This window comes from Abramis brama, assembly GCF_963993115.1.
Source record: "Abramis brama genome assembly, chromosome: 6".
NCBI lineage: Eukaryota > Metazoa > Chordata > Actinopteri > Cypriniformes > Leuciscidae > Abramis > Abramis brama.
Genome location: NC_139968.1, coordinates 34,153,416 through 34,165,895, shown reverse-complemented (window position 1 = coordinate 34,165,895; position 12,480 = coordinate 34,153,416). Strand labels below are relative to the sequence as shown.

Genomic DNA, 12,480 nt, shown 5'->3' with positions numbered 1-12,480 from the left:
GAGAAAATGTAGACAAAAAAATCTCACCTTAATTTCCAGCTCTGAACCGCCATCAATCAGGAACAAACCAGAGTGAGGGCAAGTCTGAAGGGATGTTAATCCTACAAATAAACAAAAAGTTTGGTTTTTAATTGTATTAGAATTTTTTTTTGTGATAAATCTTATCTTTAGGCTAATACTAGGCATACACGAAAAGGCATACAATCAGCAAATATGTGGTTAGTGCGGTGTTCTGGTGGATTTCAGTACCTTTTTAGTCGGCTACATGTGATTGTTGTTTTCTGGTCAACAAAGCCCACATCTCTTTTGTGATATTCTCAGTCTCTGTGATCTTCTGGTTTGATATGTTTCGGTCCCTCCTTCAATGTGCGTCTGAGGGACTTTTCACCTGATTCATTCACCAGCAGGGGGAAATCATGACATCAGGGAGTTCATGTACACATAAACATTTGGTTTTAATCAAATAAAGTCAATAAATGAGTCGAAGTTCTTACACTACATGAATATAAAACATATTAATAAACAGTTCAGGTGGAACTAAATGACCCCTCTGTTGATAATCATACACCCGCACTACTTCATTTATCTACCATATCTTTCTAAGGCAGAAAGCTGTTTGCTAGTATGCGGTTCTGAATTTAGCATTATTTTATGCTGACAATGGACAACTGCAAAGCTACATATATATTAAACGTATATCCTTATACGTAAATTAGCCAATCCTGCAACAAAACTGATGTGTGCTTCCACCTAATGTTTCATTGTAAACCTATAACCTTCCCTCCATCATTGGGTAATCCTGTTCATAGCTTAGAAAGTTGCCGTTGCTTTAATGAAACTAATACATCATGTGACCATTAGAGGGATGAGACAATCCTACAGGATAAAGGGTTTTTTTGCTTTGCCAAGCATCTACTATTTCTTATATTATTCTTTTGATAGGGTATTAATACAAAAAAGAAAAACAGATGCATTACTAAACCATAAAGCAGTCGACCATGATAATCATATTTCACACATTATTCTCAAACTTTTTGTTCATACAAAATCATAATGTGAGATCTTTAAAGAGTGTAAGATCAATTTTGTCATTTTTTTAAAAAAGAGACAGTGGTGTCTGATATCACATTACCACAGTTGTACTGTAGCAACAATCTCTATAAAACGGTTACATATTTCCACAGAGAGCGCAGTGATAGTAAATCACACCAGCAGAACAGAAACACATCCTGAAGACAGACCTAAAGCTGTAATGATAAATAGACATAATTATTATTAGAGATTGACTGATAATCGATTTTAGCAATATCTTTGACTCATATTTACACCTTTCTACTGTCATTGTGTAGTCATATAGATTCAAGTGGTTATATAAAGTCATTTTTTTATTTTTTATTATTATACTTAAATAGTCATATAAATTCAAATACTCTTATGTATTGTTATTCATATGTGTTATTGTTATTATGTATAGTTGGTTACCATTTATTAAGTAAAGATGTAATGGAATGTGGCCTACTCGGTCGCGCGGTAGATCGCAATCTCAGAATGATTATCAATTTAATGCACACAATGTTGTCTTTACAGATAGTTAAGCAACATTTGATCTGTAATTAGTTTGTGTCATGACATTCAGTCATTGTGGGTATTATGTGACTATTATGATTCTATTGAGAGAGTTTGTAGTCATTCAGAGTTATATGGCCTAATGAAGAACAGAGCTTACAATCACATATGGTTAAATATAGGTACTTTAAGTGCTTGTATACAGTTTAAATGTGAACTGAGCATTAGTATCTGATTACTGAACGTTAATATCAGTTAGTGAAATGCAAATGTTCTTATTTCCTGACATACTGTATATCTGAGAAATGTATATCAGAGTAATGTGTATAATGTGAGTTTATTGAACAGAGTTTCACTATTGATAAAGAAGAAGTCACACTGCCAGCCATATCAACAGATTGTTCATTTTATTGTTGTCTTTGTTGATTTTGCAGATTTTGCAGATACAGTGTGACAGAAATAAACACTATATGTGCCACCAGAAAACACTGCCTCTTCTTTGTGTGCAACAATCACTTTTATTCTCGATATTTAGTGGCGCCATCTGGTGGTTTTGAATAACAGCAGCTAAACAGCATTACAGCTTTTGATAATGGAAAAAATAATAACAGGACAGTAGGCCTACTGTGTAAATGTTTTATACAGATCATAAAGATTGTCGGTAGAGAAATATGTCTGGACTCATAATGCAAACAAACAGCAGAAGAACATCATTGATTCACACTTTCACTCATCAGACAAACATGCACAAGTCTCGTGGATGATCTGAATCTTAATGAACATCATACAACCCACATCATGATTCATAGGAAAATACAGCAAGATTTTAAACTACTTCTGGAAAATGCAGAACAAAAAATGTGCATCAGGTGTGTTTTGCTTTTTAATAAATGTATGGTTTGGTTTGCTGTCCTCCAGTGGTTTTCCTAAACTGTATTTAATAAATACCGCTTTGCAAATAAGACCTTCAACTGTCTCCTTCCAACCAAGCCCTGACAGACAGGAAATAAAAAAAAATAAAAAAAAATCATTCTAACCCTTTGAAGAGGCCCTTCAGCTACACACACCTGCTCTAAATACCCGTTCTCACACACACGATGTTTGTCCAAATCAAACCACATTTCTGAAGAAAACCAACCACAGCAGATCTCAGTTTGACTCAGAGCCAGAGCTTTAAAAAGTGGTAATGTGAGATCATACATGATTTTAACTGTTTCTTTCAGAAGTATGTTAAATCATAAAAAAATATATTTCACCCATTAAGAACAGTTTAGGTCTTAATAAAGGCTAGATGAACTATAACATTATATCATGTGCAAATGCAGCGAGTGAAACTAGGAGGGTCAAACTGTGTCGTGGGAGGATTCACACATAGACTGAGTGTTTTTCAGTGGATAGTTTCACCACACACTGAACTACTGAAGAAAATGTTTCACACGTGTGTTTTATTCTGTTTGTGCTGCTGGAGTCTGATCGGTGAGTTATAAAAACATTTTCATGGCTTTTTTTCTATTGCAGAGCAATAAAGCTTTACTTTACCGAAAACATTACTTTAATGTAAAATCCTTAATGAAGTCACATGACTCAAACTTTGTTGCTGTTTTTCATACCAGTTAATGCAATTGTTTTTAATGTACAGCATAAATATCCTGGCATGCATTGTATTTGCTTGTTTAAAACGGGTTGAAGACACTGTGGCATTAAACTTGTGGGGCCGTCGGTTCTTATAGTTTGTTAAATGTGGTCATCTTTCCTTTTTTCATAAATTATGCTGCCATATCAGTCCATTAATACATACTATATTTCCAGGCAATTCATAAGCACTGCTGTAATGTTGTCTGACAGTCTCTCAGTAACGTTAGCAGTTTATAAATATATTTTACACATTTTTTTTTTCCTTTATCAAGAGCAACTGATGTCAGAGAGAAAGTTTCCTAAAAAAGGAAATTGACTATTAACAATGCTGATGTTTACTTCTAATGGTGAATCCATCATGGTGGACAAAATTAACTGTAGATGAATGTTTTAATCACAGTTTATAATAATAATCCCTGATTTGTTAATATGTGTTTAACATTAAGTGATGCAACAAACTGTATGTGTCTGTCTGTTCATAAATCTCACCTTTAATTTAGTTTCATGTTTCTGCTGTTTTTCTGGATGTTCTCGACTTCACATCTAAACAAGAAAAACTGATTTCAGGCTTTGTAAACCATCAGAAGTATTAATCTGTGTAAATCTGTTTGTTCTCCAGGTGTGTTTGGTGATTCAGTGTCAGTGATGGAGGGAGATTCTGTCACTCTAAACACTGATCTTACTGAAATACATGAATATAATGATATACTGTGGAAATTTGGAGCTGAAAAATCTCTAATAGCTAAAAAGAATAAAAAGAAGCAAATCTTCTCCACATATGATGATGTTCCTGATGGGAGATTCAGAGACAGACTGAAGCTGGACGATCAAACTGGATCTCTGACCATCACAAACACCACAACTGAACATACTGGAGTTTATCAACTAGATACAAGTGGACTGAAAAAATCATCAAAAACATTCAGTGTTTCTGTCTATGGTGAGTAGAGATCATTTGTCCAAACATTCACATATTCTTGTATAATTTAATGGATCTATTTAAATTTTTAAATTACATAAGTTTTCAGTGTGTGAGATGACAAACACACTCACTAAGTGTTATTATACTAAACATTCACTCAGCACATTAAACCAAGTTTTTTTTTTTGATGTTCATCCATATTATAATATTCCATTTTATTCTCTCATCTTTCTCAGCTCGTCTGCCTGTTCCTGTCATCATCAGTAACTCTTCACACTGTTCTTCATCATCTTCATCATCATCAAATTGTTCACTGGTGTGTTCATCAGTGTTGAATGTGTGTGATGTGACTCTCTCCTGGTACGCAGGAATCAGTGTATTGTCCAGCATCAGTGTGTGTGATCTCAGCATCAGTCTCTCTCTACCTCTGGAGGTGGAATATCAGGATAAAAACACCTACAGCTGTGTGCTGAACAATCCCATCAGCAACCAGACCACACATCTGGACATCAACACACTCTGTCACACATGTGCAGGTACCACAGCACTGATGATATATGTGTGTGTTTACTGACCTGATCTCTGTCTTCTGTCTTAGACTGATGCATTCACTTCTTTCTTTATCATTACAGCACCAGACACACTCTCTCCTTCAGTTCCTCCAGTCTCAGTGTCTCTGATAGTGTTGATCTCTGCTGGATCTCTGATGATTGTTGCAGGATTTTGGATCTTCTGGATCTGCAGGAAACACAGAAAAACTGATCGAGAAGGCAAGAATAACTGCTTTTAACAAGTGTTAACAAATAATAATAAATAATAAAATCTACTCCAAATGCATTTTTTCAAGTGATAGCCCATTTTATAGTTTAATATTTAAATACATATTTATGTAGGTAATGTAATTTAGTTCTTAAATAATGTTGGTTATTGGTTGTTGCATTGATCTGACCAGCTCTTTACTCGTCTCACACACAAACACTGATTCTGTATTTACTTTTACTCTGATAATAGTGAATTGTTGAGTGTGTGAAAAGTAATAATGTCAAATCCCATATTGCCATTTTAAAAATTTCAGTATTACATAATTAATTAATTGTGTGCAATAACGTTGACAGCCTAATAATCACGTATATGTTGTTAAAAAAAAAACAGATCTAGATTTGTATGTTTATTCTCTTCCTGTTGTTCAAGCAGTTCAGATTCGTGAAGATGAGAAAACTTCAGTTGTTATGTTACTTCATCCATCGTTCTATGAAAGAAACACACAAACATCGGTAAGATCATTTATCATTAGTTTCTGTTGTGTGTGTTTGTATCATTTCAGCAGTGAGTCAGATGGAGATCAGTGTGTGATTGTGTTTCTATAATCATCATCACATATCAGATATTTTCAAAAGAAGCTATTTTACTGTTAACACTATTATATAAAATATTTGAGTAAAAGTCATCTATAGTTGATTTATTGTCTTGTGGCTTTGATGAAACACAGAGTTAAATTAAAGGAGTTTATTGTAGCTCCTGTTTCAACAGATTATGATACTTTCATATTTTGATTGATCACATTACATATTACTTAGCAAGTAATACATTTTAAAGCAATTAATTAACACACAATGATTGCAAGATATTTTAATATAATAAATGAATAAAATGTTCTATAAGTGTCACAGACAGCAGGAAAAAAAATACAACTAACCATATTATTGTGCAAAAGAAAGGAAAAAAAATAAAGTTATTAACTTTTAAAGGGAGAAAAAAAAAACTCAGACACAAATTCATGCATGAAACTCTTCAGTTCAGGCTAATATTAATACAATATTAATCTATTATTATTACAAAATTGTCAGTTTTCCCATTCAGCTTGTGTTGTTATGATTTAACATTGTTAGGCCTTTGCAGTTCATGCTAATATCTGTATTTTGTTTCTATTAAAATATTTTATTATATTTGTTGTGATGTGTTTTTTACAGAACGCTGAAGAGGAGAGTCACGTGGAGTATGTGTCTGTCAGCGTGAGAAGATGATTTAATATTTTAAAGGAACAGTCCACCGTTTTTTCATATTAAACTATGTTGTTTAATATATTAAACCAAATCTCTGTTTGGTCCCTAATGAATGAACAGGGCTAAGCTAAATGCTATGAAAGTGTCGCCGCGCGCCAACAAATTTAATGTACGTTTCACTGTTGTAATGGTATAATGCAAATGTCACGTGACTGATCACGATATTTCAAACCTTCCAGCCAGCAGCAAACCATAAATAAAATATAAATTTAAGAGCCTCCAAAATGACACTGCTATAATATTATAAATATATAGTTATGAATTTAGAAGTAGGCATTTTCTCCACATAATGGTGTAGTTAAATCAAACATGGTTTAGTTAAAATCTAACAGCAGGGGTTGTGTGTGCTCTCCGCTGTATAGAGCGCCATCTAGAGTTCAAAATAAGACTTCACATCTGGAACAATAATACTAGGGTTCTTTCCACTGTGTTTGTTTATCGGTCAAACGAGCCGACCTCGAGTCTCTGTGATCTTCTGTCTCTATATAGCTCAGGTGACAGGTCCCTCCTTTAATGCAAGTCTGTGGTATTTTTTTCACCTGTTTATATTAGAATGTATAGTATAGTATAGTATAGTATAGTATAGTATAGTATAGTATAGTATAGTATAGTATAGTATAGTATAGTATAATAACCTGTTATATTATAATAATATCAACACGTCTTTGGTTTTGCATGCAGGACAAATCAAACGTGCTAAGTCATTCACCAACGTGAGATTCTACTGAATAAACCTCTAGAAAATGTCTTTAGTTAGATCATAAACAACAGCAAAAAAAAAAAAAAAAAAAAAAAAAATTAATTAACTTTTAATTTCCCACATCAGGAGTAATTTATATTCCACTTTATAGCAATTATCTGTTCAAAAAATGTTATATGTTCTATGCAAAACGTTCCATTAAAGAAAAGATAGAAAATAAATATTTGTGTGTGCTGTAAAGTGGTTAGAAAAAATGAAATCGGAATCGGTTAAAATCGGTATCGGCAGGTCAAACTCAATGAAAAATCGGAAATCGGAATCGGCCAAGAAAATTTTAATCGGTGCATCTCTAATTAAGGACATTATTATTACTGATGAAAATGTTCATCAGGTGAAGGCTTTTTTGTGTCAACGATGACAAAGCAGGGTTGCTAACTCTCACGAATTATGCGTGAGACATACATGCATTGATTATTACGCCGAAGACAAACATGCAGATCAAAACCGTTTTTGTTATGAATTGTACCCTATTTTCCGTTATTATGTATACCCTAATACAATTAGTGTAGTATTTAAGGTTAAATGGAGAAAGGGGTTTTACATTCAATGCAAAGAGGCAAATTAAAGTCATTTTGTGGCCAGAAAAATAATAATTTCCATTTGCAATGCCATTGTTTACCCACTCTAATAAATATACATGTATCTAGTCTAGTTGCTCAAAAGAGTATTGCAGGTCATAACTGCTTACTTATTTTTAGGTTTTGCATTTGAATAAATATTTAGACATGATCAAACACTAGATTTTCAAATGACATTTTAAAAAGATACTCGTATAAGCACACACTTAATATTCATATAAATATGTATATTATTAGTTTTTTTTTTTTTTTTTGTGGGTGGAGTGGGGGGGAACCCCCAAGAGCTTTGACACAAATCGAACACTGCAATAGGCCTATTAAATAAATGCTTTTAAAATTAGTTGATTACTTGCTGGGTTTGTATTGCAGGGTAAATGTAACACACAAACAAACAGCAGAAGAACATCATTGATTCACACTTCTACTCTCAGACAAACACACACTCAGACATAAACAAAAACTTTATAAACCACATCCTGACTCATACACTGCATTCATACAACCAAGAGACCATTGCACATTTTACTAAACCTTAAACCCCTAATGAAGATCACCACTGGAAATTAATTCCATTACTTTAATTAAAAACATTGAATTGATTTACAAATTTACAGTTTGACTATCCTGGGATTATTATAATAATATCAACGTCTAGTCATTCACCAATGTGAGATTCTAGTAAATAAACTTCTAGAAAATGCCTAGACTAAATATACCTTTAGTTATATCATAAACAAACAAACAAATTTTTATAATAATAATAATAATAGCCTAATTTAAATAAATACTATATGTGACCCTGGATCACAAAACCAGTCATAAGTCGCATGGGTATATTTGTGGCAATAGCCATCAAAACATTGTATGGGTCAAAATTATAACGATTTTTCTTTTATGCCAAAAATCATCAGGATATTAAGTAAAGATCATGATCCATGAAGATATTTTGTAAATTTCCCACCTTAAATATATAAAAAAATATATTTTTGTGAGTGGATGCAGCACTATCGCCAATAGAAATGGGCAACTTTAAAGGCGATTTTCTCAATGTGTGTATTTCTACTTGCATAATATAAAAGTATCAATTTCTAAAACAAAAAAAGAATAACTTTAACAAGCTAAACTATTGAATGGCAGTGTTCTATGATCATTGTGTATTTATTGCTTTTCTCCCTCAGTTTCTCAACATGCTCAACATGTTTGTGTGATTAAAAGCATGACAGGAAGAAGCTCTTCAAAAAAATAGCTTTTCTCACCTACAAGATGTTTGTCCACCAACAGATCAAACCACATTTCTGAAGAAAACCGACCGCAACAAGTTTCAGTTTGACTCCAAACCTCACTAAAACTGTGAGATCAGACACGCTGTTAACTCTCCACATTTTCCCTATATATATATATATATATATATATATATATATATATATATATATATATATATATATATATATATATATATATAGGGAAAATGTGGAGAGTTAACAGCTCTGGTAAAATAAAGACTAACTCAGATTAGACTAACTAATATATATATATATATATATATATATATATATATATATATTAGTTAGTCTAATCTGAGTTAGTCTTTATTTTACCATGAAAAGTAATTAATCCAATATTCAGAAAATATTCTTCTATTTTTACATATTTAACACAGTCAGGCATGTAATTGTGTGCAATTTGAATGCAACATTTTAAATCTATTAAACCAATTATTAAACTAAAGTTGGAATAACTCAGTTTCAATAGACTTTGGAAAGACGAGGAGCGGCTCATAATGAGTAACAGTAACAACAATGAGATTCACTCACAGTAACTACATCATTCATTCCTGCCGCAGTGCATGGGAACTGGGAACTTGAGGACCAGCAAGGGTTTTTTTTAAATAATGTTCATCGTTTGTGTGTAAGAGTGTGTATTGTGTTTGTTTGTTTGTGTGTGTATATGTGTGTGTGCGTTTGTGTCTGTCAAGTCACCATTTATATAGCGCTATTAACAATATAGATTGTTTCAAAGCAGCTTTACTGTGTATGTGTGTGTGTGTGTGTGTGTGTGTGTGTGTGCATTAGTAGGGTCAGACTCTGTCGGGGGAGGTCTTGCTCACATTACTTCTGTTGTGTTTGTTTAGATCAGTTGTGCTAGTGTTATTACATCAGAAAATGTTTCACATGTTTGTTTTGTTCTGTATGTGTTTCTGCCGTCTGATCGGTAAGTTATCATTTCTGTAATTTAGTCACATATCAGAGTAATAAACTCATGCAGCAGTTCAAATTAGATTATTTTCATCTTCTGTGATAGAAATCTCTTGATGTTTTAGGTATTTTACTTTCAATGATTACAAATGCAAATCCTCCCATAAAAAAACAAAACAAAAAACATTTAAAACATTTTATACTTCTGCTGTAATCATAAACAACTACAAAAGTCAAACAATTAAAAATTATTTTATTATAATTTTTTTCATTATAGGCTATGTTTTTGTTCTACAGCAGATCATTTAAAAACACATTAAATATCAAATCATTGATTCACTGAAGTCTGTTTGTTAGTTTATGTGACATTTCATTTAGTTTGTAGTCTCTGCTGATGTTAAAAGCAGACTTTCTAAACCAACATGAGAATTAATCTGAAAACCTGTTCATGTTCATCAGGAGTGTTTGCTGCCGAAACAAATGAGATACAGTCAGTGTCAGTGATGGAGGGAGATTCTGTCACTCTAAACTCTAATGTTACTGAAATACATGAAGAATACAACAACATAGCGTGGAAATATGGAGCTGAAAAGTATGTTATAGCTGAAACCAGTAGAACTTATGGGATCTCCACATATGATGATGTTCCTGATGAGAGATTCAGAGACAGACTGAAGCTGGACGATCAAACTGGATCTCTGACCATCACAAACACCAGAACTGAACATACTGGAGTTTATCAACTAGAGATAACTACAGCTAACCTGACATCAAAAACATTCAGTGTTTCTGTTTATGGTGAGTCGAGATGTAATTCCTCTTTTACTTCTTGTTTTATTAGATATTTACATATTGAAAAGTTTAATTATGTTATAGTTTGAGATGACAGACACAATCACTGCTCATCAACACAATGAACTAAAAATAACACTGTAGATTTATCCATATTTCTGTTTATTAATCTCATCTTTCTCAGCTCGTCTGCCTGTTCCTGTCATAAGTAACTCTTCACACTGTTCTTCATCATCATCATGTTCATTGGTGTGTTCATCAGTGTTGAAAGTGTGTGATGTGACTCTCTCCTGGTACGCAGGAATCAGTGTATTGTCCAGCATCAGTGTGTGTGATCTCAGCATCAGTCTCTCTCTACCTCTGGAGGTGGAATATCAGGATAAAAACACCTACAGCTGTGTGCTGAACAATCCCATCAGCAACCAGACCACACATCTGGACATCAACACACTCTGTCACACATGTGCAGGTACCACAGCACTGATGATATATGTGTGTATATACAGATTTACTCACACTAATGACCGTCTCTCTTTTCCTCTTCTTCTCCTCCTCCAGTCTCAGTGTCTCTGATAATGTTGATCTCTGCTGGATCTCTGATGATTGTTGCTGGATTCAGGATCTTCTGGATCTGCAGGAAACACAGAAAAACTGATCCAAAAGGCAAGTGTTTCCTGCTGCTTTTAACAAGCATTATAACAAATAACAATAATAACAATTATAATTAAAGTAGACTCTTCCAGCCCTAAAAACACGTTGTAAAATCATTTTTACATTTTAAAGCAACTGAGAAACACTAAAAGATTGGAGGATATTTTAATATTATAATAAATAAATAAAATCTTCTAAAAGTGTTAATAAAAAATGAATAAAATACAACTGTATAATTGTGCAAAAAAAAAAAAACAATAAAAAACATATTCACTTTTAAAGGGAGGAAGAAACTCAAACTCTTCTGTATTCAGACACAAATTCATTCATGAAACTCATGTCACCCTTGTATTGTTATTTATACATTTACAAAATTGTCAATTTTCTCATTCATCTTGTGTTATGGTTATGATGTAACACAGTTAGGCCTGCGCTGCGTTTCCCAAAAGCATTTTAAGAGTAAGTTTATCATAGAGACCATTGGTGGCAATTGTTCTACGATCAATAGGCTTACGATGCTTTTGGGAAACACAGACCTGTGCAGTTCATGCTAATATTATTACATTTCAATATTTATTTATTTATTTATTTATTTATTTATTAAACCTTGACATAGCCTGATTATTTTATTTTTATTTTTCATTTAAATTACTTTATTATATATTGTGTGATGTGTTTTACAGAGAGCAGAAGAGGAGAGTGTTGTGGAGTATGTGTCTGTCAGCATGAGAAGATGATTCATTTTCAGCAGGATTGAGTCTTTCCCTCTAGTTTTCCTTTGAGAATAATCAGAAAATCCCAGCGGACAAACAGCCGGATCATTCTGACGGGTTTGAAGTGAGATATTCAGAGAATGATGAAATGTTCTCCTAAAACTTCAACAGACTTTGCATTGTAACACAAGGACTTATTATGTAAATTGTATGGCCCAATTATTACATGAAATCACACAGTAATTACACAGTAATACCATGGTCATTGAACCAGGTTTTGGTTCTTTTGGCAGTGTGGGCCGGTGCAAATCCTGCTGGAAAATGAAGTCAGCATCTCCATAAAGCTTGTCTGCTGAAGGAAGCATGAAGTGCTCTGGAAATGTCCTGGTAGACGGCTGCATTGAGTGGACAGCACAGTGGACCAACACCAGCCGATGACATGGCTCCCCAAACCATCACAGACTGTGGAAACTTCACACTGGACTTCAAGCATCTTAGATTGTGTGCCTCTCCATTCTTCCTCCAGACTCTGGGACCTTGGTTTCCAAAAGAGATGCAAAATTTGCTCTCATCAGAAAAGAGGACTTTGGTCCACTGTGCTTTAT

General features: G+C 33.4%; 1 protein-coding gene across 1 annotated transcript; it reads left to right on the top strand.

The window, feature by feature from the left end:
- The first annotated feature begins 2,943 nt into the window (after positions 1-2,943).
- Positions 2,944-6,407, top strand: LOC311084746 (uncharacterized protein). Its single transcript, XM_084116993.1, has 6 exons — positions 2,944-3,042; positions 3,821-4,141; positions 4,360-4,659; positions 4,756-4,893; positions 5,318-5,397; positions 6,094-6,407. The coding sequence occupies exons 1-6, from the start codon at positions 2,994-2,996 to the stop codon at positions 6,145-6,147; spliced, it is 942 nt and encodes a 313-aa protein (XP_083973119.1). The 5' UTR covers positions 2,944-2,993; the 3' UTR covers positions 6,148-6,407.
- Positions 6,408-12,480: the final 6,073 nt, after the last annotated feature.